The 26,131-nt window shown below is 42.8% G+C and overlaps 6 protein-coding genes across 6 annotated transcripts; 4 read left to right on the forward strand and 2 right to left on the reverse strand.

Moving 5' to 3' along the window:
* Nucleotides 1-516: 516 nt before the first annotated feature.
* Nucleotides 517-2,820, forward strand: CLUP02_14323 (uncharacterized protein; the record flags this gene model as incomplete). Its single annotated transcript, XM_049293253.1, has 3 exons — nt 517-1,387; nt 1,443-1,659; nt 1,728-2,820. The coding sequence occupies 3 exons, from the start codon at nt 517-519 to the stop codon at nt 2,818-2,820; spliced, it is 2,181 nt and encodes a 726-aa protein (XP_049150399.1).
* Nucleotides 2,821-11,181: 8,361 nt separating this feature from the next.
* CLUP02_14324 (uncharacterized protein) lies at nt 11,182-11,811 on the forward strand (the record flags this gene model as incomplete). Its single annotated transcript, XM_049293254.1, has 1 exon — nt 11,182-11,811. One exon carries the CDS (start codon nt 11,182-11,184, stop codon nt 11,809-11,811), a length of 630 nt encoding a protein of 209 aa, XP_049150400.1.
* Nucleotides 11,812-12,766: 955 nt separating this feature from the next.
* On the forward strand, nt 12,767-13,508 carry CLUP02_14325 (peroxiredoxin DOT5; the record flags this gene model as incomplete). Its single annotated transcript, XM_049293255.1, has 2 exons — nt 12,767-12,773; nt 12,937-13,508. 2 exons carry the CDS (start codon nt 12,767-12,769, stop codon nt 13,506-13,508), a joined length of 579 nt encoding a protein of 192 aa, XP_049150401.1.
* A 75-nt stretch (nt 13,509-13,583) lies between these two features.
* CLUP02_14326 (averantin oxidoreductase) lies at nt 13,584-14,836 on the reverse strand (the record flags this gene model as incomplete). The annotated part of the gene is made up of 8 exons (XM_049293256.1): nt 13,584-13,631; nt 13,692-13,821; nt 13,902-14,074; nt 14,139-14,311; nt 14,368-14,433; nt 14,476-14,648; nt 14,710-14,750; nt 14,786-14,836. The coding sequence occupies 8 exons, from the start codon at nt 14,834-14,836 to the stop codon at nt 13,584-13,586; spliced, it is 855 nt and encodes a 284-aa protein (XP_049150402.1).
* A 105-nt stretch (nt 14,837-14,941) lies between these two features.
* Nucleotides 14,942-21,063, forward strand: CLUP02_14327 (uncharacterized protein; the record flags this gene model as incomplete). The annotated part of the gene is made up of 11 exons (XM_049293257.1): nt 14,942-14,956; nt 15,022-15,531; nt 15,585-15,783; nt 15,849-16,976; nt 17,026-18,032; nt 18,079-19,741; nt 19,952-20,014; nt 20,121-20,182; nt 20,255-20,774; nt 20,826-20,842; nt 20,905-21,063. The coding sequence occupies 11 exons, from the start codon at nt 14,942-14,944 to the stop codon at nt 21,061-21,063; spliced, it is 5,343 nt and encodes a 1,780-aa protein (XP_049150403.1).
* A 236-nt stretch (nt 21,064-21,299) lies between these two features.
* CLUP02_14328 (major facilitator superfamily transporter) lies at nt 21,300-25,546 on the reverse strand (the record flags this gene model as incomplete). Its single annotated transcript, XM_049293258.1, has 13 exons — nt 21,300-21,335; nt 21,424-21,574; nt 21,691-22,081; nt 22,135-22,441; nt 22,540-22,619; nt 22,684-22,930; nt 23,010-23,419; nt 23,802-23,908; nt 23,977-24,199; nt 24,432-24,559; nt 24,594-24,673; nt 24,746-24,858; nt 24,916-25,546. 13 exons carry the CDS (start codon nt 25,544-25,546, stop codon nt 21,300-21,302), a joined length of 2,904 nt encoding a protein of 967 aa, XP_049150404.1.
* Nucleotides 25,547-26,131: the final 585 nt, after the last annotated feature.

Raw genomic sequence — 26,131 nt, forward strand, 5'->3', positions numbered from 1 at the left:
CAAAGCACTCACTATTTTCAAGCGACCGCATCAATAGCAAACTTTTCCAAACACATTAGGAGGGAGAAAGAACGCACTCGACGCTTTCTGTCGATCTTGAACAGAGGCTCACTATTACCAATCGCGGTTTTGACATTGGCTCTCTCAAGATGAAGGAAACCACATCATGCAAAATGTTGCAGTAGCTCGCAGGAAAGGCAAGACAAAGGCCATCAGAGACTACACTGACTGGCTCATTCGTGATTTAATTTTTGTCTGATGACACTATCCAAAGGATTGCCGTGTCGTGGTCACGACATCTTGACTCGGCCTTCTCTGGCTAACGCATCAAACGCACGCCGGCAGGCTGGCCGACAGATACCCCGGTGTCCGACGCATCTGGGGAAGCCACAGTGGAACCAATAGCCTTCGAATTCATCGCAAGATGAAATAAGACCAGCCGATGGGTGTCGAGACATAACCCGAGCACTTCCATTCCGCACAAGCCATTTTGTGTGTTCGCGAACATCTCTCACAATGCCACCCCTGTCAGGATTCTCCAACAACCCTCTCCGAACCAGGGCGGACTTGGTCCAAGCTACCCTCGCGCTGCTCCGGCCCCTCTTACCCCACTTCTCTCCGTCCAAGGGCCGGATCCGAATTCCGGTGACTTCGGCAACGCACTTTGATGAGACAGCTGCCCAACTAGAAGGTTTTGCTCGGCCGCTATGGGCTGTAGGTGCATTGCTCCTTGGAGCTGATGCCACTTCAGATTCATCACTGTCCGCTGCAATCACCGAAGCAGTCCAGCCATGGATCGACGGCTTCGTCACAGGAACCGATCCCGAGCACCCTGAGTACTGGGGACCAATTCTCGGCCCCGATCAGCGCATGGTAGAGGCCGAAATTGTAGCATTTGCCCTCCTTTCCGCGCCTGATCGTATCTTTAAGCCGTTGAGTGAAAAGTCGAAACAAAACATCACCAACTGGCTCCGGTCTTTGAATGGAATGGAGATGCCAAAGAACAACTGGCGTTGGTTCAGAGTCTTTGCGAACTTGGCTCTGTTCAAAGTATGTGGGGTGGCATATGACAGTGTTCGCGACGAGATAAACTCAGACTTGGCGCTCCTGGACACTTTCTACCGATTTGATGGTTGGTCGGCAGACGGTCCTTGGCAAACACCAGAGCAGGCCCAGGATGAGTTCGAGCAGTTTGAGAAGACTGGCAGACGCGATGCGATTGGAATCGGAAGACAGGCCGACTACTACTCTGGTAGCTTTGCGATTCAATTCAGTCAGCTGCTCTACTCTCGATTTGCTGCGGATATCGATCCCGAACGAGCAGAGAAGTACCGCCAGAGAGCAAGAGACTTTGGTGCCACTTTCTGGCGTTACTTTGACGCTGAAGGTGAGATCTTTCTGGTGATTTCACTCCACCCATGCAATGTGCTAAGACCTTTTAGGTTCTGCTATACCTTTCGGCCGGTCTTTAACTTATCGCTTCGCCTGCGGAGGGTATTTCGCTGCTCTAGCTCTGGCACAAGTACCCAACATGCCAAAGCCTCTTCACACCCCCGGGGCCATCAAAGGCTTCCTACTAAGACATCTCAGATGGTGGGCAAACAACTCTAATGATGTCTTCTATTCCGATGGTACCATGAACATTGGATGGTTATATCCGTAAGTGCTCCTACATCCCAGCCCGTCCGCGGCCACCTCAAACGAATATTTGCTCATTCTCAGCTTAGAAACATGTATCTTTGCGAAGACTACAACTCACCCCAATCTCCGTACTGGTGTTTGAAGACCCTCATTGCGGTTGGTCTTGCGGAAGACGATGACTTCTGGACTGCAGATGAAGAGCCATACCCCTCTCTTTCCTCAACAGACTCAGTTGCGCTCGTCCCAGCCCCTCAGCAGATTGTGTGCAACCATCCTGGAAGCAACCATCACTTTCTCCTTTCGCCAGGACAGTTCGTAGCGTGGCCTATGAAGGCTAACCAGGCTAAGTACTGCAAGTTTGCGTACTCCTCCGCTTTCACGTTCTCCGTACCGACGGGGCCGTTAATCCAGCAGATTGCTCCAGACAACGCCCTTGCTTTGAGTCGCGATGGCGGAGAGACATGGGCAGTGAAGTGGAAGTCTGAACCAGTGCGCTTCTCAACTGCGTTTATCAAGACAGCTTCGAGTACGCAGGAAGTACAAGCTGCGAGTGCCAAGTGGTATCCATGGGGCGACAGAGCCGTGAGTATAGACACCACGCTGATCCCACCGTCTGATCGATGGCCGGACTGGCATATTCGAGTCCACAAGATCAAAGTGCACGAGAAGCTCAAGACTTTACACACAATCGAGGGCGGCTTCGCGATCTCTGGCCGCAAAAAGGGCGGCCAGACTGACGGGTTGCCTCTACCTGTCATCTCCGAGGTTCCGAAAGACGCCATCTTGGGCTCTGCCGAAGGCGTTTTACAGAAAGAGCTTTCCACTTTAATCATGTCCTCCGCAGGCGCCAGCGGCGTGGTTTCACAGTCACCGAGCAGTCACCAGACGATATCAGAAAGTTTTCCACTGAAGCCTGATTCGAACACAAACTTGGCCTGCTCTAGGACCTTAATACCGGTCATTTCTCATGCTACTGCCGGTGGCCTAGATGCCGGATATGAAATGGTCCTAGTCGAGTCTGTCTTTGCGCTGTCTGCCTCGGCAAACAAGGGTTGGCCTGGTGCTGGCAAGCCATTGGCAGAACGATGGTTGGATGCTCCGCGGGTGCAGCTGGAATCTAGGACTTCAGACGCAACAGATGGCGATGTTATGTTAGTTGTTGCCTCTACTCAAGCTTGAATGTCAAGTTTATAATTGGACACGTGCATAAGACACTCTGCAGTCTACCTTACTGAACCCTCGTTATACAATGTCCCCATGAGAGATACCTAATGGTATCCGTATCGTAGGTCAATTGGTTCGAACCGTGTGTTGACGAAGAGGTCAATTGGACTATATGATCTTCTGCGTAGGTGTAAAAAGTAGGTTTCAACCGTAGGTTGGGCAGGCCGCGGTAATCGTAAGTAGGGGCCGTAATTGGCCCCTGCGCGGGCACCCTTACGTCGAGGTCGAATTGGACTTCTAATCCAAAAATACCTCATGCGTGCGGAAGAAGAGAGTACATCACTGAACCACCGCCTTAGATTTACGTTAAATATGAAGTGATCTGCGTTAATTAAATTTGATAATTCCATGTCATGTTGGCGTTGGCGATAATGCTTTAATTCCGCAACAGCACACAATTATATTAAGTATAACTATCGGATTAAAAGTCTAATTCAACCGCGGCATATAGCCGACTGCGCAGGGGCTAATTAGGGGCCCTATTTACGATTATTATAGCCAGCCTAACCTACGGTTAGAACCTCCTTTTTATACCTACTACGTAAATATTTATATAGTTTAATTAATCTCTTCGTTAACTATAGTTCGAACTAACTACTTTATAATAAAGATATTAATACTAATTAGTAATTAAATTCTATTATTATGAATTAGTAAGGTATCTTATTATATAAAAAAGACGACCTCTTAATACCGTATAGGATAAGAAATTCGTACTAATTAACTTTATAAAAGTAGATAAAAAAGGAGGTAATTCTTAAATACCGTACGGAATTAAGTAATCGTAGCCCTTTATTACCTACGAGAGGTCGACGTTTATTACGTTAAAATACGTTAATTAATAAAACTACTTAAATAACTAGCCTTTTACTATTACCCTAAGTAGCTTTTTTACTAAATAACTTTTTTATAGCCGGCCCGTAATTAGAAATTAACTAGTTAAATTAAAAATTTTTTTTACTTACGTAATAACTATTTACTTAATTAATTAGTATAACGAACGAGCTTAATAATATAGTATAAAAGAGTACTGTGCGATTAAAAAAGGGGATTTTTAAATATAAATATTCTTATTTAATAATAAAAGTAATTTTATAAAAGCTATTAAACTAAGAGATCTATAGTATATAAAAAAGTCTATTATTACGAGGATTTTATAAGTATAACCTTAAGCCCGCGATTTAAATAACCTCTTTATAACTCCCTTAACTACCCCCTAAGTATTACTTAAGAATATAATATAAAGGACGGTTTAATAAGGGAGAAGGGGATTTAAAGGTTTTAATAATATCGAGTTAAGAATATTACGGATCTTAAAGATTAATTTAAAAAAAAGGCGGCTATTTTAAAATAGTCCTATAACCTCTCGTTAGAATTACTATTAGCTTAAGAAAAGGCTAAAAAGACGAGGATTTAAAGGGAGGAAAAAAAATCCTCTAGAGGGCTACTAAAGGGCTTCTTTTTATACTAGCTCTTAGCGCGAGATTACTAATTTTAAAAAATTAACTAAATAATAAAAAGGATCGCTAATAAGTAGTAATTACCTAACTATAATTAAGCTATAAAAAAGACTATTTAAAAAATATAAAATAAAGTATTAAGAGGCTATAAAAAATAAGATCTCTAAGGTATCTAACCCTACTGCGTATAAGTAATAAATAAGTATTTTTAATAAGTCCTTAAAATCTACGATTTTATAAAAAGGAGGGCTTAACTTCGTTAACTATACTTAACGGCCTATACGGTTTTTAATAGCTTATATAACTCCTTTATAAGCTATATAGCGTCTATTTTTAACTATTTTTATAAAATATTACTTTAAAAGAGGTAAGTTAAAGAAAAAAGCTATTTAGAAATTATAGAGAGTACGAGGCTTAAGAGGCTAAAAATATATAGGATAGTAGAAATTAGTAATTAATAAAGATCTCGAGACTAATTACTATATCTTCTTATAATAATATAAACGTCTACCGCTACTATTATAAAAAGGAACTACTGAAACCTACCTTTTTATATTAAATAAAAAAAAGGATTTTAGTAAGTATAATAGCTAGTGATTTAAAAGGGTAATAGTAATTACTAAAAAGGGTAGAAACGAGAGTAATAGCGAGATAGTAAAAGAAAATAAGAATCTCTTAGACCTTAATAAATTCGTTAAGTAGTAAAAGTACGGATTTATTATAATTAACGCGCGGATTAAATATATCCTTATTAAAATTAAATATGCTAGTAATTACTAATACGGGTATAAGTTAGAATATAACTTTTAATAAGTTAGAGTAAAAAAGAAGAGGACAAAACCCGATCCTAGATAGAATCCTAATCCTTTATAAATAGGTAAATATTAACCCGGACTATTAGGGGACGTAGATATATAAAATTGTGAATTAGCCTAATAGTAAGTAAATTAACATAGTATTAATCTATTTAACTAAGGTTTATAAAAAAAGGGGCTATAGGGGTAACCCTTATTTTACGAGATTATAAACGACCTTAGTTACTAACTAAATAAATAGTTCGTAAGCGTAAGCTTAAGAATTATAAAAGTAATTAATAAATTCTTTTACGAGTAAGGGGTATTACTAGCGTAATTATAATTACGAGAGCTATATAAAATACTAATAACGATAATTATAAAGGAGGAATTCGTACTATAGAACTAGGTATAGGTTAATAGAGCGTATAATTACTTTAACGAATTTAAAAAAAGGGTAAACGACCTAGATTTCCTTTTTATAATTACTAATAGAAATCTATTATTATAAAAGGATATACCGGGGTAAAATATAGTACTAAAAGTACGATAATTAATAATTCTACCTATTTTAATTTATAACTTATTACTATTATTAATATGAAATTCGGTACCGATCGGTTAATAAAAAAAGAGGTAAACGACTTAAAGTTATTAATAATACGTAACGACGCAGGGATTATATATAAATACTAAAAATCTAATAATAAATACGAGGCAATTTATAAACCTTAAAAAGATCTTCTTAAAAGAGAAATTATACTCTAGGGGGAAATATAAGGTCTTATAAAAAACCCTAATAATATTTTATAATTATTACGAAAAAGTCGGAATTAGGGAATACTAGTACTATTTAGTAATTAATATCGTACTCATAAGCAAAGCCTCTAATTATTATTACGAAGCGGTGCGTAATTTTGATTAAAACGACTTTTTTAATATAATTAACGTAATCCGAAGCTACTTCGAGACTTATAATAAGAACTTAGAGCTCCTATCTAAGTTACGAGCGATTTTTTTCGTATTTATAACTAAGATAATAAAAAGTAAATCGTAAGTAGAGATCCTTAAAGAGCTTATTAATCGAATTAATAAGCTAGCGAAAACCTAGTTAAATAAGGGGATAAATAAGTAAAAAGTTAGATATTTTTATATTATAGTTTAGTATATATTAAAAATAAAAATAACCTTATACTAAGTACCCAAAGACTACGAAACGCTCTACTCGAGGCTAAGATCTAGCTTTAATATTAAAACGAGAATACCGTACTAAACTTATTTCTAAATATACGACGGCCCTTACTAATAATATTAAGTTAATCGAACGTATAATAAAAAAAAAAAAGAGGCTAAATACGGTAATTGCTAATAAAGAGGCCTAAATTCGTTAAATAAGTAGAGATTTAACTTACGGGCAGGGTAATAGAAGAGGTAATATTATATTTATAAAAAGGATAAATATTAGTTAAGTAACTACTCCGAGGAAGAGCGTGCTAAATCGTACGAATAATATAAAGAATCGAGGGTAATAAATAATAAAACTAGCCCTCGTTAATTTAACTAATTCTTTATTATATATAAAAGTAAATCTAGGGGTATAGAACTTAGTAATAGTAGCTAAAGTAGCGGCTTAAAATATATACCCCTTATAAAAAATTCGGAAAATAAAAAAGATCTTACCCCCTATATTAATAAATTAAATTATAACGAAATTAACGATATTAACTACTCTTTTTTCGCCCCGTTAGCCTCTAGAGAATATATAAAGCTAAATAAATAGAGAGTAGTAAAAGCTCTTAATAAGTAGGCTTTTATTTATAAATAGTAAAGGAAGGTCCCTTAGATAACGAATACGAAGGCGGCTAAAAGGGCGAATTTAATAGGGCCGAAGCCTATTCTCTTAATAATTAAGGAGAAGACGCTATCTCTCTTAATATTAAAAAAAAAGGAATATAATATTAAATAAATCTAGGGGTAGCTAGAGGGGTCCTTTTTATATTACTTAGATCTTTCGAATACTAAGCTTATATAAGTATTTTATACGAGCGAAAGGTATAGCCTAAACGATTTCTATAGGATTATTCTAAATATTAAAGTATCGTAATAATTAATTAGAAAAAAAGGGTAATTCTAAGTACTATAAAAGATCGTATTAGTAACGTTTAATACGTTAACGGTAAGTATTATAAAAATTAGTTTTAGCTTAAGTAAAAAAATCGTTACCCTAGGTATAATAAAAGTAGAGATATATTTTAAAACGATAACTTTTTATATTTTACTCGTTAATACCCTATTTCTCTTATATTTAAAAAATATAGACCGACTAAGTATTATATTTAATAATATAAGGAATAGAATTTCTAGCGGTAAGTACTTTAAAATAGTCAAATAATAATAGGGGTATACGTTTATAAAGCTTATTAATAATACGAAGTTAATTAATTACCTAACGAAAAGTGAGCTTAGAAAACTATACTAGAGATTCGGGTACCCGTTAGTTATAAGGCTATATAACCTCTTAAAGTAATTAAGTAATAATAATATTAAAATAGGGGCGCTAGAGTAGTTAACGAAAGTATATTACTAATACTAAATAAATACGTAGAGCTTATATAGATTTAAGTTTAAATTACGTAATAAGCTGAATTTTAATCAAAAAATCGTCGTTGATATTTTCTACTTAAATAGTCGGCTAGTACTATATATAATCGATATAACTATATCTTTTTAAATAGGGTAATTTTTTTAAGATCTATAAGTAAAGATAGTATAAGTAGCCCTATAAAAAAGCTAGATCGATATATATTAAGGACTACTAGATAGTATTAGAACCGACGCTAATACTAGCTTTAAGTTAGTAAAATTTAGGGATAATACGACGGCCTACGGTATATAACTAAAAGTCGTACTTATTAAAGCGTATTATAATATTAAAAAAGTAGAGAGGGTATATTAGTAATTAAAAAGGGCGTTTAGAATTATTAAAAAGGAAAATCCGGATTCTATTAATAACGAATACCTCTAGATAGTACTTAAATATTATAACGATATTATAGGGCCTAACGGACTTATATTAATATTATTAATACTTAGAGCATGTTTAAGAATAACCTTAGCCTCGCTACTATTACTAAGCATAAGCTAATAAGCCTAAGTAATTAAAAAAGTAATATAAGTACTGCGCGAGGTAAGTATAAAAACGTAAGTTAACGAGGTAATTACTATGCGCAATAGGCCTAATATAGGGGATAATTTAGATATATTACTAAATTTAGATATATAAGTATAGCGCGAAATTACTTAATAATAGGCTAGGCTATATAAGTTAATTTTTGTTAATAAGCGCTCTTATATAGTTACGAAAGATCGTAACTAGCTATTCGAAATATTAATTATAATAGTTAGACCGTACTATATAAATCTTAACGAGGTAATTTCTAACTTATAAAAAGAAGAAGAGCTAGGGGAAACTATATAACCCGCGGTAGAGGTATAAGAAATTATCCTTAACAAAATCGTCGTAATAATATTAATAAATAATAAAGAAGAGGAAATTACTAAAAGGGTACTAATACTACTAGTAAGACGTCGTAGAAGACTATAATAATAAGCCCTAACGTAGTAATTTATTATTAATAACGAGGTAATTAATACTTTTTATATAGTAAAAGAGAAAGCCGATTTCGAGCTAGTAGTTAAACTACGTAAAAAAGGCGTAATTATAACTATTAAAAAGCCGTATAAGGGATTAGATCTTATTAAAATAAATACTCTTTATAATCGAGGGGTCTATTAATTTATCCTATACGACTTAAAAATATATATAAACCTCTATATATTTAAATTATAAATAGTTCGTAAGATTAAAAAGAAAAGAATACCCTAGCCGTACGAGAAGTTTAAATATATAATTTAGAAGTACGGCGATATTAAAAAAGTAACGCTACTTATATAATTACTTACTATATAGTGCTATAGCTAACGATTAATAATAATATTAATAATATTATTATAAAAGAAGGGATACGAGATTTAGAGCTGTAATATTACCTAGGCCTATATTTAATTAGTTACAGGGCTTATAAAGAAAATCCTAGCCTATTTACTAAAGGAAATAGCTAGTAAGTACTTAGAAAGTACGATTATTAAAGTACTTAAGCTACTATATAGGCTCGCAGAATCGGGTACTTATTAATAAACTACTTATTATAATTTTTATATTAATTAATTATTAATAGTCACTTCTACGTACGACCCGTGCTTATTAATTACGGAGTATAAAGGTAACTAATTTAGGATTATCAGAATATAAACTGATAATATATTAGGCCTATTTAATATTAATTTTATAAAAAAAGAGAATAAGGAGCTTTAAAAAGCGGGCTTTATAATAAAGCTAAAAAAGGTTTTTATAATAAATACCCCCTTAGTATTTAATAATAGGATTTTTATAATTAAAAGGGAAACCGTCGTTTTTTAGTAAAAGGGGTAGGGTAAGAAGATTAACCTCGTCGATCTAAATATAACTAACGTTAAAAAGCGGTATAAAGCTAAGCTCATATAAAGGGTATATATTATAAGTATTTATTAACCCGAAGTAACTTTTAATTATATTAAAATAGCGTAGGCTATAAATCTAATTAAACGAGACGTTAAGATACTTAATAAGCGGCTTAAGTAATAATAAATAAATCTTAATCGAGGTCTCGTTTACTACTTAATCGACCTTATAATTAATAAGCTCTACGTCTTTATTAATAAGTTATTTATGAATAATAACGACCTTATTTCGTAATTAGGGTATATTATTATTCTAGTTAATAAGAGTATAGGCGAGAGCAAATTTACTATATATAGTAATATAATTTATTATTCGTTAACTAAAAGTAAGTAAGTAATAAGAAGTATACTAGCGTTAGAGGTTTATAATATAGTTAACAATATTAACCTCTCTTACGTAATTTTAATAACGCTAAAGAAGATTACTAATTAAATTAGCTTTTTACCTATTCTAATAATTATTTATACCGATTTTTACTCGCTATATAAATACCTTATTAAATTAGGAATAACGAAGGAAAAGAGGCTTATAATTAATATTATAGCCTTTAGGTAATTATATAAAAGGCGCGAAATACTTAAGATCTATTAGATTAATAATAAAAATAACCTCATAAACGCCTTTATAAAAGTAGTATTAAATAAGGGATTAGAGTAATTCGTAAGTAATAGAAAAGTTATTATATAAATAGAGGGATAAGTTATATAAAAAGAGTAGAGAAAAGGGGAAAAAGGAGACGACTTAGTAAACGGGCCCGAGGTCGAATTATACTTCTAACCGTAGCGGTTAAATTAATAAAAAAAAGAAAAAGTTAGTATTAGATTAGAAGTCTAATTTAACCGTAGTATATAGCCGACTATATAGGGGCTAATTAGGGGCCTTATTTACGATTATTATAGCTAGCTTAACCTATAGTTAGAACCTCCTTTTTATACTTATTACGTAGATATTTATATAGTTTAATTAATCTCTTTATTAACTACGGTTCGAACTAACTACCCTATAATAGGGATACTAATAATAATATACAGATTTCTTTCGATACTTTTAAGATTATAGTATCGTGACTAAGATACCAGAGGAGTCCCATAAATGTACTAGCATTTTTTATTCGTATTATAGATTTACAACATAGGTACTCCACTAGAGTTTAATTGTTTGTGTGAAAATACATGTCAAACACGCCTCAGCCGTGCATGATTAAGAAACCCTCACGCCAATGGTAGCTTATGATACATTACGGAACCTTGATGAGGCTGTTGATATCGACAAGTCTTTATGGGTTGATCTAATCGAATGTCCAGTCTAAGGCCACAGTCATTGAGGGTCATGAGCACCGGAGACAGGTTTCGGCATACTTGAAGATTCAGCATATCGGAGAAAGCATATGCCATCGGGATATACAGAAGTCAATACCGCCTACAGGTCAACAATATCTTCCCCAGAATTCAGCGAAATTCACCAGCTTGTATAACACAACGTCATAACACAGTTGTCCATCATGTCTTCATTTCCAGGAACCGGAAGCGCCGCTCGTCCGTTGATCGTGCCGCGCCGGCCCAGATCTTTCACACAACTCAGCCATCGGATTTCTTTGAACGAAAGCGTAGTTCAAGAAATTCCCATCGAAGAACAAGTTCCATCCGACTCGTCCTCAGGATCGGAACCTGAAACCGACATTGCCTCGCAAGAAACACCATCAACCCTGGAGACTAAACAACGCAAGGGTCTCCAAGAACTACACACCGAGTACGAAAAACGGATGAATGAAATCAAAGCCATGCACTTTCGGCGTCGAAACGAAAGTCGACGGGCGTATGACAACAAAAGGACGAATGCCATTGATGATTACAACAAGGCTGGGTGCTGGGGGATCTTCCGATTTTCTCCCCGGCGCAAACTTGACGCGATTGACCGGGACCAAGAAAATGCCGACAATTACTTTGCCAAGTCTCAAAGAATCGAGCGTAGAGCGGTCGAGAGAAGATTTGAAGATCGTGAGGAGCTTTGCATACACTGTTATAGGAGAATGTGGAAGAAGATGTATCCTTCGATACCATTCTGGTACGATAGACCAAACCCAGATGCACTAGACATACCAGTCATGACGTATTATCAGCCAATCGATTAGACAGCGTCACACGACTTACACCGACAACAAGACCGCAAGGGATGAGGGGCGTAAATGTCAGATGATCAGCGTTAACTGAACGACTAGCTGCTGTCTTTGCACATGCGGCTTCGGATTGAGAGCCTACGACCAGTTCAGCTCCTGGCCTCAATGAGATGATAGATATGTAAAGAATCAACAATCATCAATCAGTTTTCAACTATACAAATTAACGTCAACCAACGCCTCACTTACTCCCACTGTCGGATTGGAAGTTCGACCTCGACGTACGGCCGACCGCGCAGGGGCCAATTACGGCCCCTACTTCCGATTATCGCGGCCTGCCTAACCTACGGTTAGAACCTCCCTTTTACACCTACGCAGCAGATTATATAGTTCAATTGACCTACTTCGTCAACCCACGGTTCGAACCAATAAACCAATATCCCTGTGATAGGGATACCAACACCCACCATGCTGCAAAGTGTATTCCCAAGAATGATTCAGCGATTTGATTCATACAGTTTATAAGAAGGTAATCCAGTCAGCCAAAGTATTTATTCTCTTCTTCTTGGGGTTCAGAATCAATAATGTAATTTGCATGTACAGGCGCAGTATTTTGCAAAATGAATCAACACACAGAGTTGTAATCTTTCAAGACCCACTCCGGGTACAACAATCGGAGTCCTGTTACTCACAAAACAAGTAAGAACAAACAAGCGTCGAAATCCGTTTTCGTTAGGTTAGTGCTTTTCTCGATGTGACTTGCGGGTGAATGGAAGCATAAGCTCCATAGTATCACAGACTACCTAAACTGGCGTACCTAGTCACAGGAACGACATGTCGTCATAGGATCAGCACACTGGAAGGTTATTAGATTCACCAACACCCCAAGCTTAAACCCCAAAATTTCCCCGCAACTTCGTGGATCTCTCCCAGTTTTGCGTCTGCAGTTTCCAGAAATCACGCCCCAATCATGAGTGGTAAGTTGAGTTGCACCTATGAAGAAGCTCTGAACCCAACATGAAAGCACAAGGGGCAGAATCTCCATGAGAGGAAACATATGATTGAAGAGGCAGTTAAATCTCTTGATTCGAATCAACATTTTTCAATGGTATCACAGGCACTTTGGTAACAAAAGTACAGACTTACCCCTCGACCTCCCCAGACCTGAGGACGACGGGTCGTGCGACCACCTTACGGGTTTCAATCTGCCAAGCGTTCCACTTTCCTCGGCGAAAAACGACTCTAAGGAGGTCGACCTGTCACAAGTGGATAGATTGACCATTGTATTTATTTATCCACGAACTGCAGAACTAGGGGAAGAAGTTCCTCCCGAGTGGAACAGTATCCCAGGTGCCAGAGGCTGCACGCCACAGGCCTGCTCGTACCGAGACAACTTTGAGGCGCTGAAAGGCCTTGGGGTAGCTCAGGTCTTTGGCGTGTCTGCTCAGAGTTCAGAAGCCCAGAAAGAGCTTCGAGAGAGGGTCCATTTGCCTTATGATCTCTTGAGCGACGCCGATTTGAAGTTCGCGACCGCTGCAAGACTCCCTACCTTTGATTGGAAACAGCGAAAGCTGATCAAGCGGGTCACCCTGGCTGTTGAGGGTGGTAAGATTATCAGACACTGGTATCCCGTGTTTCCCCCGGATCAAAACGTCATAGAAGTCCTGAAGTGGTTGAAAGAATACGAAGGCAAGCGGTCATCGTCGGGCTGAGGTGTCTCGTAGCCTTTCTAGCTGATTCTTGTCCTATCTATGAAAATGATGATAAGAACAACAGAGAACAATGAGTCAATCCACTGCTGTAGCATCTGCGTCGAATCGAATGAGAGCAATAGACTGTCATCTTCTCGCCAAGCTGACAGCCTACATAAGGTCTTCACGAGAACAAAGATGAACACCCAGTGGAGGCTTCTTCCAGATACCAAAAGACTTCTGATCGATCCAATACGAGTTCTTATCCGCAAGTTCAATGTCGAACTTCCACAGCACTATGGCTAAAATGAGACGCATCTCGTGATAGGTAAGACTAAGAAAGAGTCAACGCTAGACCCCCAAATTCGCCAAAGGATCACGACAGGGTTAATCAAAAACTTGGAAGATACGTACTTCTTGCCAATGCAGTTTCTCTGCCCATACGAAAAGGGTTGAACAACCTCCTTGTTGTCCTTTGCGTACTTCTCGGGCGTTTCAACCAACCAACGTTCGGGCACAAAATCATGCGGATTAGCAAAATTGTAGGCCGGAGTGTAATCTGCGTACTGAGCGACGCTTGTAGCCTTCTATACTCTATAATTATATTAGTGATAATGATCAGCGAGGATCAGAGAGTATGTGACTTCTTACTCCTTCTGGGACGAATTGCTCGCAGACAGTTGACCCTTCTTGAGGAGCCACACAAGGCACTACACCCGGAGCCGGGGGATACATGCGAAGCCCCTCTTCTAGACACGTGTTGAGATAAGGAAGCTGTTGCAGGTTGATGATGTTCAGGCCCTGAAGATGGAGCGACCGGATCTCTTTATAAAAATCCTCAATTTGTCGGCGTTCCGACATAGAAGAAACGTGAGCCCACTCAACAACGTAGCTGTCGTCTCGGTCCCAGCAATCATGAATATTTGGGCGTTGGCGTACATCTCCCCTCGGAAGATATTGTTGAGGTCAGCGTTTCATTGAACAAGACTCCAGATATCCCCTCTGTCCTTGTCATATTGCAGGCAGCGATCTACTCTGTCGTTGGAATATTTTGTGTGTTTCTCCATTTCTGCTTTCAGTGAACTCGACAGTAGCGGAGCAAAGACTCGCCCGCAAACTGGATAGGCTCGCAGAAAGGTTCCCATGACCATGAACTTGACACTGGAGAAGATGTTGCTTACCCACGGTAGAATGTATCTAGTATTTATTGCAAATCACCCACACAGTGTCTTTATGTGCTTTGGTGCTTGGGGGGCCGGCAGTCTTGTTGTGTTCATCAGTCTCAATTTAGGGTAAACAAAGTTGATGTAGGGCTGCTGTGAACGGCAAGTCGTACCTGGGTACGCCATTTGAGTGGGTTGTGTCAGACAACGATGTTTCTTGAATAAGCGTCACTAGGTGAAAGGACTGGCGAGGGTGTGACCTCTGGGCTTCAGCTGATGCTGCATGTCAGCATGGGCTGCATATCCGTGAGCCACCATCAGCGCGCCATCTCGCAACTAACTACCGACCAAGCGCTACTTGCCCTGTCTAGCTTCAAAACCGCCCCCAACTTCATTACCTCCCTATCTGTGGTTCGACTCAAGACCCGAATGAAAACAATCTACAAATACGGCGTGAATCCCTGTCCTCGATTCAGCAAAATCTTCCATCTTCGCCAAATGCGCAACGAAGACCTTTGCTGAAAGCAGTTTTACCAATGACAGCCAGCGCCGCCCAAAAGGAGGTGTCGGAGGCGGTGAAGAACGACAATCGCGATGTTTCCGACCTGTGGAAAGAGGCTCTCAAAGCCTACAAAGGAATTGTAGGGTTCGACCTGGAGCGTAAGTTCGATAGCGTTCAGGCGATGATTGATCAAGGCACCCACGAAATGGAAAACTTTCACAAGTTTCGCCATAACGACAAGAAAGTAGACAAACTGCGAAGCCTGTTTGCTGCCAATCTCGATTATATCGAAAAGGGCGCACAGCAGCTCGTCTCGGCAGCCGTTCCAGCTTTCCCTCCAGCTGCAGCTATTGGCACTGCGGTCACCATAATGCTAAGCGTGAGTGGTGCTCTTCGTCACTCGATGTCGTGACCAAGCTCATTCGAATCTAGGCATGCCGCCAAGTCTCGGCAGACTATGACATCGTGATGGTGTTCTTTGAAGACATGAACAGCTTTTTGCAGCGTATCACGATTCTTGAGACCCGACTCCCGAAACATAAGGGTTATCAAAACTGTCTCATGGATGTTTTCACGTCTTTCCTAGTCATGTGTGGCTTTGCCCACAAGTTCATTGAGCTAGGCCGTTTCAGTGAGTCAAGGAACAAAATGCAAACAACATTGATCACTCGTTCGAGTTTTCTAATCTTTTGCTAGAGAAGTGGATCAGCAACCTTCTTCACGGCGAGGATACCGAGTTAGGCGGCGCTCGTAAAGGCATGGATCTCAAGATTCGACGTCTCCAGCAAGCGACAGAGTTTGCAATCCTTGGCAATACGGAAGAGATCCAAAAGATGAGCACAGAGTTGTTGACCAACCAAGAAACACATACTGCAATGCTGGAGAAGCAGATGCAGGTCATGAACTCGATTCGTGACACCACCGAGATGATCCAAAGTGACATGGCGAAGTTGCTGAAAGCCTTCAATGACCAAAAACGCGAAGAAAAGAAGGACCGTGGCCATGACCAGCGTGCCAAGGCGGTAGAGCAAAATAAGCCTCCATCCGCAAAGAGGATCCGCAACATTCTAGTTGAGGTAGAGGGGGACGGCCATGAGTACCTCGTCTTGAAGGAAACGCTTGTTAAGGACACCTGCACTTGGGTCTTTTTGCAGCCCGCATGGGACGAGTGGCTGAAGCAGGGCCAAGCCGACCACTTAACTCTGGCCATCACCGGCGAACCTGGCTCTGGGAAAAGTCACATCGGGCTCACAGTCTACGAAAGGCTGCTTGGTGAAGCCATGAACGACACCTCGAAGCTTACTTGTGCCGCGCATTTCTACTTCCGGGAACAATCGTCCAGTCTCTCAAACTTCTGCAACGCCATCACGACTGTCATCATTCAAACTGTCGAGCAGAACGCTTCGCTCTGTGAGCTGGTCAATGCAGAGGTAATCAAGGATGGCTTCGACATGAATTCGTATGTCGCCGAATCGCTCATTCGTCAGATCTTGGTTCCTGCCTTTGGTCAAGCTTCCAAGTTCAAGTTGCTTCTGCTCTTAGACGGGCTTGATGAGCTCGATGATCTCACCGAGTTTCTTAGTTTTCTCAAAGTGATACGCGAGGAGAATCTAAGGATCACTGTGGCTTTCACTTCTAGACCAGGGGTTCTTTCCATTGTCAAAGAATCATCACCCGTGCTCGCAGTCAATGTCACGAGGGAAAACCAGAAGGAAGACCTGAGGGCGTTTATCTGGAGTCACATCAATTCCTTATCTACCATGAGCAATTTCGATCGCTACGTCCAACAACGTATTGCCGACAAAGTCGAGGAGGTAGCCCCAAGTAAGGTTTTCATTCGACCGAGATGTACCGTGGCATACTAATGACATAGACTTTTTGTACGCTGCGCATATGCTTGCGCGTTTTGACAACCTAGGACGCGAAGGCGCTGTTATCCGCAACCTGGAAAAGCCATTGCCTTCGGGACTTCATGGGATATATGAAGGCTTGTTGACTGACTGCTACCGTCGAACTGAGCTCGAGCACAAGCCCATTGTGTCTAAGCTCCTTCATTGGCTAGCCTTCGCTTTCCGACCATTGACATTTAACGAGGTAGTTTCACTGGTACGATTGTGGGTGAATGATGTCAACTTTGACATTGAAAAGGTTCCTGAGCCATTCGAGAGCTTTCTCCAGGTTGGTGATCCTGGGTCTGATGCGGAAGAACGTGTCAAGATCCAGGCTCAGGGCGGATGGGGCACGGCTGTAAGCGAGTTGGAAAAGACGCAGACAGCTGTCGACCACGAGGCCATCTACAATGATGGTGACCTGCCTGTGAAATTCAAGGAGCGCTCGATGCGATCGTTTTTTATTGAAGAACCTGACAAGACCGACATCCACGCCCACCGCATAAGGCCCTCGGAGATTCATCGGCAGATGTTTCTAGACTGCACCAAGCTTGCCTGCACGACAGGCCACTACCCATTTCCAATTTCCAGTGCTCTTAGTCGTTATGCAGTGGTTCACATTGTATCACACTGGCTTCGCATTGACTTTGAAAGCCATACAGTTGAAGAACAAATCGAGGTCATGGAGGCGCTGGCTTCCACTTTGGCGAACAAAAAGTCGTTCTCTCGGATGATGGAATGGACTGGATCCAGCTACTCGAGCACATTCACCGACGAAGTTTTCGAGAAAATCTCAAGATGGAGTCAACTCCTCAGCGTCTACAAAGAGCAACTAAGCAAGGATGCGGTTGAGTGGTGGGAGAACGTCTCAGAGAACCCGCAGAATTGTTTGATGTCTCTCGTGAAGGCTCACTTGCGGCAAATTTACATTTCTCTCAGTGTCGACACTGCCTTGGCTTCTTACCGAAGAGCGAGGGATGCCATCAAGACCGTAAGTTCCACCATTTCTTTCTCACGATGCCTACTGACCCGAGTAGAGCAACTTGGAACCTACTCTTTTGCAGCAAGCCAAGAAAAACTACGAACCTGAGATCGGAAGCATGGGAGAATCTCTAAACGAGAAGCAAGGTGTCCTAGGTATCGAAGGTCTCTTTGAAGACGTAAAGATTGAACCCGTAGGATACCGTGCACTTGCTTCTCTCATGTTACACTTCAAATACTTGAAGCCTGCAGAGACCTTGTGTCAAAATGCCCTGGATGGCCTCAATGGCACTCTCGACATCGTCAGAACTAGAGAGCTTATGTCCCGAATCCGTTTGGAGAATGATGCCCAGGCCAGCCATCAAGATATTCTCGAGTGTTTCGGAAAGATGAACGACGAAACTGTTCCGTTACCTTTGCGCCGCACAGTGTGTATCACCAAGGCGAGGATCGAGGCAAAGCTGGAGATGAATGAAGCAGCCGCGATCTCTTACGCTCACGCAAGATCTATCGATCCGACAACCCTTATGACTGGGGAAATTTTAAACGAAGAACTTGATCTATTCTCGGAGGAGGATAGTAAGCAAGGCTTCATCGGTGTTTTGAAGAATTGGAGCCCGCTACAGCGACTGACCTGGCTCTGCTGGGAATACGACGACTACCACGACGATAGATCACGATTGCTCCGTAAAGCTGCCCTCCAGTCCGGAGAAGTTGATTTCGTCCTCCAGTTATACCTGGACTCCATTCAGTACTTGGAAAACGTCAATGCAGCTGCACCGCTACGAATCGATCTTTCGCTGCTCTATCAGCATGTTACGGGGGACATCGAGGCAGCAAGGCTAGCTTTGGATGAGGTTCTCGACAGTGGTTCAACAGGCTATCCGTACCCCATCACAGACTCATCCCCCGACTACACTGTTACTCGTGCGGTCGACAACTACAGCGAGCTACTGTATGGAATTTTCAGAAGCTCCCACGACCCGAAGCACAAGACGGAATTGCTTGCTACTGTCCAAGGGCTTCTTGGCCGTCCTCTCGCCCTGGATGTACTGCCGACTTCAATCACATATCTCACTTTTCGCCTGATCGTTCTCTCTCGGATGTATCTGAAGTTGGGCCCCGCTACCAATTTTCAGGATACTCTTCAAGGTGTTTTGATCGGTAGTATTGATGCACTCAGTGACACAATCAGTTGGAATGATGCAGACAATTTGGTCTGCCTATCGAAAGCTCTTCACATTCTTGGCAATTCCATACGCAACGGTCAAGAACTTGACACAATGGCGCGCACTATGTACTCTGCTGTGTTCTGTCATCTTGACCCTAAGGTCAAATTGATGGATGATGAGGCTAACGAGCATTCTGACGATGACGCTGGAGATGATGGAGACTCCGCAACAGATGCCGAGGCAGATGATCGGCCCACCGACGAAGGCGACCTCATTGAAGGCGCTGAACTGTTCTGTGATGGTACATGCGGCCAAAAATTCTCTTGGTGGGGGCAGAAAACCGCTTACGCCTGTATGGTCTGTCATGACGTACTCTTCTGCACAGATTGCTACAACAGGCGAGCCACGGATGGGGTAGCCGAGAAGCAACTTGATGCCATGCCGACTTGCGATAAACGACATGAGTTTCTTAAACTACCTGTCGAGGGCTGGAGAGGCGTTGCAGATGGGAAAGTTCTCTTGGAGGGCAAAGAACCGGTAGAATTTGGTGAGCTCCTGAAACGGACACGAGATGTTCTTTGCAAAGAGGCTTGGGAGGAGTTCTGGAGAAATTGATTCAAGCACTTGTAGTCGCTAGTAAGATACGACGGAAGAAATATTTCAATTCATCCATTTTTCCGGACTTCTAAAAGTGCATGAAGGTTGCGGGTCCAATATGTGGTGACCAGATAGCCTCACCAAGACTACTGCAACATAGAAGAACACCCTCAGGTGTTTGCGATGGGTAATGATGATCGGGACGATCAAAAGCACCAGTCTAGTAGATCCCCTCGCAGCATCCCTCCTATCTGACCCCTGGTCCCCTGCTGCCTAGACGAGAGGTGAGGACACATGTAAGCTTACTCGACCTCCTTGTCCCCATTGAGAAGGACAGATTTACACCACCAGCATCCATTTTGCAAAAGTGCAGCTGTTCCGCACGTATACAGTGGCATAATATGACATAAATCAGTAAACACCCGATAATTTGCAGAATAAGGTGCAACTTAAAATTTCTCAGTCCCGGTTTGAACCATTAAGCGAAGCAATTCGAATTCTTACGCAAATCTTGCATTCCTCAAACATGACGTTCACTATCTCAGCCGTCACCTACGATGACTCTGCTGGAATTTCGAAGAACAACATGACGGCCTTCTATCATACCGATACTCATTGGCGCGCGCTCTGGAAGTCGACGCCTTTGGATGAGATCATCGAGGGTGCCACAGCTCGTATGCCCCACAGCCTCGCCGGCGGTAGGGAAAAGAAGAGACACCAGAAAGCCGTTGATGATGATAGCGGTGAAGTCGTGGGCTACGCACGGTGGATCCTGCCAGATGATGATGACCGCATTTCTTGGCCCGAAGCAGTTGTTCGGGAACCCAGGCAAGATGAAGCTGATAAGTTCAAGGCAGCCTTCCAGGCCAATACCGAGGGCGGTTCTATCAGGGGTATGGATGGAAAGCTACAAGCTGCTCTTGGACTGCCTCTTGAGGAGGCTGAAATTGCCGCAATGAAATCACACAAAGGCCCATTCCTGGGTAGGAAAACTCATCTCAACGACTACGCTCATATCAGCTGACTTATAGCAGTTCTTGATTATCTTGCGGTCCACCCAGATCACAGGCGGAAGGGGATTGCTTCTGTTTTAGTGAAAGTGGCCTAGAGCAGGCTGATATCGTCGGGATGAACGTTTGGGTAATGGCTACCAAGACTGCGCAACCGATGTACGAAAAGCTAGGATTCGAGCTCCTTGATAGCGTCAAAACACCTGTCACAGAGTTTGGAATTGCAGAGCCGCACGAGAAGGCCTTTTTGATGAAGAGATAGAATTCGAACCCACAGTACCGGGCTTAGAGCCCTCGGGCTCAAGTAAGGGAAAGCTAAGAAACAAATGTGTATGGTTATGCGCTCTTCAGTGTCTGTGATCTACCAAATATACGCCTCAAACGCCGCGTTAGTGCTTCTAGCCCATGTGTCAAATACAGAATTACCGCCAACGCCCTAATAAAGTTGACGAGTTTGCATCAATGCTTTGTGTAAGTCGGAGCCTCTGCGATAAGCGCTTAGTAGGTGTAGCGGAAGTCCGATGCTTGGGTTTCCTGGAGTGATCGGCGAGTTAGCAATGACTTTGCATACATAGTTTGCTCGATCTATATAAGTAGATAGATGGGTCGAGAGGCAACTTACATCCGATGCTTCGAGCTCAACCTCACCACACTCGGCCTTCGTGTTCCAATAGCGGAAGTAAAAGCTTAAAGCAATGACAATTATGACGTTTAGAACCGCGCATCCCAGACAAGTGCTCAACCCAGGCAGGTAATGAGGCTTGTCTTGGCTTCTGTTATTTGGTCAGTATCTCACTCGCATATTGAGAGAAGAGTTTATTTGATATCAAGGAGGACCCTAGCTGGGTCGCACACATGGAATGTGGCCTAGGGCCTGCAATACACGTACCTGAAAACAAGAGAGCCGGCGATGCCACCGATTCCGCTAACACCGACTACCATGGCACTGCAAAATGCGCGCTTCCACTGTCCTCGGATGTTGTTCGCCTGATAGGCCATGGTCGCCGGCACAGCGCTTACACTCCCTGCGGTGATGAGAAAGACGCCCAAGTATCGAACGGCAACATCGCTGTGGAAGCCCATGAGGCAGGTCCCGACAATTGACAAGACCATATCGCCAACAAGAATGGGACCTCGAAGCATGTATCGATCCCCTAGCCAGCCCGTGGTGTAAGTGATGATTGCGGCGAATACGTACGGTGGCGCCGTCAAGATCTGGGCTTTTCCCGTGTTGAAGCCCATATTGTCTTTGAGGATGATCGGCAGAAAGAAAGATAGCGCTTCACAAAGGTTGATTAGCGAACGGTTTCAAAAGTATTTTTGCACCACTTACAGAATATGATGAGAGCGTTGTTGAAGTAGATGATAGACAAAGCCCAGACTTTGATGTCAGCCCCGCCTCTTAGGAACTTCTTGACACTGAAAGACGGCAATTCCGCATCTCCTCTATCGGCCTGAACTCTCGAAATCACCCAAGCAGTTTCCTCCTGAGAAAGAAAGTTCCAGGCGCTCTTTTTAGCATCTGGAAACCCGACGAGGAGAAAATAGCCGACGATGCCAATAGCGCAGGTTATGACACCTTCTACGATGAAGATCCAGGACCAGCCCCTGAAGTTTGCGGTTCCATCAAGTTGGGTGAGCTACAGAGAGGGTGTGGTCAGAAATTTGTTTCATCATTTAGCTTTGAGAGGCAAATGTTCAAAGACGATTGCTAAGCTCCATTCTGAGATGCACTTACTCCGAAAGCCAAGATTCCTGCAAATGCAGAAGCAAAGCAGACAATCATATAAAACACCGAGTAACGTTTTCCAACCTCGTCTAGTATAATTCATTAGTCCGAATCTAACGGTTCCAACTGCCAACTTCAGAGGAAAGGACTTACAACGGGTGTACCAAGTGCTCAAAAGGTAAACGCAGCTAGGGAAAAATCCAGAGTCGAGAGCACCAAGGACCACTCTCAAAGCCACGAGCTGTCCCCAGTGCGTCAGAAAGCCCATACCAATTACGATGCCACCGCAAATCATTGTGATAGCCGTGAAGTAGGCCCGAGGGCCCAACGTTCGGCCAAGAATGACTGAGATCGGCTGGAAAGTGATATAGGTCGTGAAGAAAACCAAGCTAACAACCGACTACAACGTCCACTTATCAGTCATCTCAGATCGCGCATCTTATCAAAGAAAATACTGTTTGCCAGAGATTTGAACTCACGTAACGGTTGCCAGTCAAGTCTAAATCTTCTCTCATGCCGGCAACGGCGGCAGATGGAAGGTTCGACCGGTCAATCACAGAGAAGCAGTATAACAACCCGACAGTTGCAACAAGACGAATGTCAACCCGTCTCATGATTCTCTTCTGCTCAGCCAAAGAGAATTCATGAGCTTCCTGCTCCATTGCCGATTGCGTTCTGTCAAGGTCGTTTAGTGCCGAACTGCTCTGGTCAGATCCCATGGCTTTCTTCATGTTGTTTTTAAGCGAAGACATCGTGTTGATATTGTATTTCGTTGTCTTTGTGTGCTTCCGAGAGCTGTTCAGTTGCTGATAGTGAATGAGACGCAAACATTGTGTGAACATGTCTGCTTTATCATTATTTTCTCTTGAATTCTTTGTCCCTCCATTCACTACATTGATGCTGAACCTCGCCAAGGGTTGCGATCCTTCACCTCTTACTCTCCGTTGACTCTAGAAACATCGCGATCGCGGTTCACGACGAGGGTGCCTCGTAAAGTTTACTAAGGCATGTGAAGAAGGATGTTGTGTTGTGACGAAGCATTGTAGCGTAGTGCATCAGAAAGAGATAAGTGTTGGTATCCCTATTACAGGGTAGTTAGTTCGAACCGTAGTTGACGAAGAGATTAATTGAACTATATAAATATCTGCGTAGGTGTAAAAAGGAGGTTCCAACCGTAGGTTAGGCTGGCTACGATAATCGTAAATAGGGCCCCTAATTGGCCCCTGCGCAGTTGGCCGTACGCCGCGGTCGAATTGGACTTCTAATCCGACAATAAGCGACGATGGCGCGCGCGCCAGAATTTGGAATTTGCTTGGCCATGAGCGGGCCATCCGACGGGAGGAAAAAAACTTGGCTTGGGTCATTCCCACTTTCCAGGCTAGAGGGGTTTGGTTTTCCCCGCTACCCCAGCCAAGCGGCATCAAGAGGTGCTGAAAATAGCGGCACTTGAGTGGAAAGACCTTGTTTCCTCCGTCAAAGAGAGGAGGCGTCTCATTGCTGCCCGCTGTTCGTGTAGAGCGGAAACAAAGACACTGTGCTGGTTGCCTCATTGTAGCATATACAGGCCATTTTGATCGACTGAATACAGGACCCTGGGAGCTCGAGAGCTCGGAATAACACTTCAGAGACAAAATCAAGCCATTCAAGCCATATACTATTCCAGGACCGACTTAGGACTTGAAGGATTCACTTGCGGGGACTTGTGAGTGAGTATTCGACCCAACATTGAACACAGTAAGCGACATTCAGTGGATGCCAAGGGGGGGGGGGGGCTTCATCTAGAATTGAGCTTGCCTCGATTGAAGAGAACTCCCGACGGAGTTCGCAGGCAAGAGAAGAGGAGAATAATACATCCTCTTCGGGGAATTTCTCATAGTCTAATCAACTACTCCGCGGGAAACTGAACCTGGGCGAGGAAGCATGGGATGCTGTCGATGGCTTTCTTGGTTTAGCGTCGAGCGGGTTCACGAATTCCCTGCGGCTATCCCGGGTATCTGCAGGCTCCGTCATGATGCAGATCGTATCCAGTCTGTCGGACTTCCACCAGCCTGGTCATAGGCTACGGCAATGTGTATCCGCCATCGATCACAACGTTTGATCCTGTCATGTAACAGCATGCATCACTGGCAAGGAAGACATAGAGCTACCCAGAGCATCATTAGTTAGGGCTGTCCATGTGTCATGCAATGCGGGCCTAGGGGGATTGGTCACTCACTCCTCTTAGCTCGGCAGGATGACAAACCCGGCCACCTGGGATCATTGATAGCCAATGCTCCATCAGCTCTTTCGGCTGCTTTGTCAACACTGCAAGGAACACGGTAAGCAACACTGCACGTGGGTTTGGTGCCAAATATAGGACTTTGGGGAAGAAAAACCACAACTGACTTTCGGTGAGGATGTATCCAGGCGACACGCAATTGACGCGCGCAAAATTAGCCCATTCGACGGACAGACTTTTGGCAAGCTGCACGACCGCCGCTTTGGAAGCATTATACGCAGCTTGCTCCTGGGGCACGTTGACTAAAATAGCGCTCACGGAGGCGGTGATGACTAGGTTTCCTCTCCCTTGTTTCTTGAAGATATTACCCACAGCCTGCGCAGTCCACATGACGCCGTCGTAATTGACGCTGTTCATATCCTGCCATGTCCGTTCCGTGTACTCGAGCGACTTGACATTTGCGCAGACACCCGCGTTGGCCACCGCTACATCAATGCGGCCTCCGCCGAACTCGCTGGCGATTTGGTTGATGGTTTTCGCAATGGTCTCTCGGGACGTGACATCGGATCTGTATGCCTGGACGCGAACACCCGTCTCCTTCGCGATTCGAGCAGCTGTTTCGTCAGCTTCGGTGTTGGTCTTGTAGATGAATGCAACGTCTGCGCCAGCCTCTGCCAACCCGCGAACGACTTCGGCACCAATCCCCCTTGAGCCTCCAGTCACTACCGCAATCTTCCCTTTGAGGGAGAACTGCGTAAGGATTGGAGCGTACAAGTTCTCGGGTTGATAGAGAGGCATGTTGAGAGACTGCTTTCGTGACGGAGGTCAATGACTGCCGGACTGTCTGGTTCAGATTGTAATCACGCTTGGGTTCACCATCTTGAAGGCAGTCTTATATACCGGATATGTCTACCAAATCATCGAAGCCATGTAAGAGATATCGTCTCGTGAGAGTAAATGGTCTTTCGGACTTGGAGTGGCTCAACACAAAGCTCCCCATCTGTTGACAGCAGGCCATGTCAAGACAAATACGGGTCAAGACTATGGCCACGCGATTCCACGCTCTCGATGACCCTCCTTCCGGAGACTTGACAGCCATGGCAGCACTGCCCAGCAACCGAGTGCTCGTCTCGAGGGAAGACATGGGCACTGCTAGGCCTCCCACCGGTCGTCCCGAGCTAGGACGTTTGAGAGATTGAATGGCATGATCTGCTGCGTAATACCAACCCATTTGACGTCCCCATGGGGTTTCCCCGCGTTGGTCCAAGGTAGTTCGGTTCTTGGGTTAGACTACGTCACTTTTGATCGATTAGATTAGTCCGAGCCGACTAGGACGAGTTCCGAAGTTGGTTGAAGTAGTAGTATCTTGTATAACTAGAAGAA

This window comes from Colletotrichum lupini, chromosome 7, assembly GCF_023278565.1.
Source record: "Colletotrichum lupini chromosome 7, complete sequence".
Classification (NCBI taxonomy): Eukaryota; Fungi; Ascomycota; class Sordariomycetes; order Glomerellales; family Glomerellaceae; genus Colletotrichum; species Colletotrichum lupini.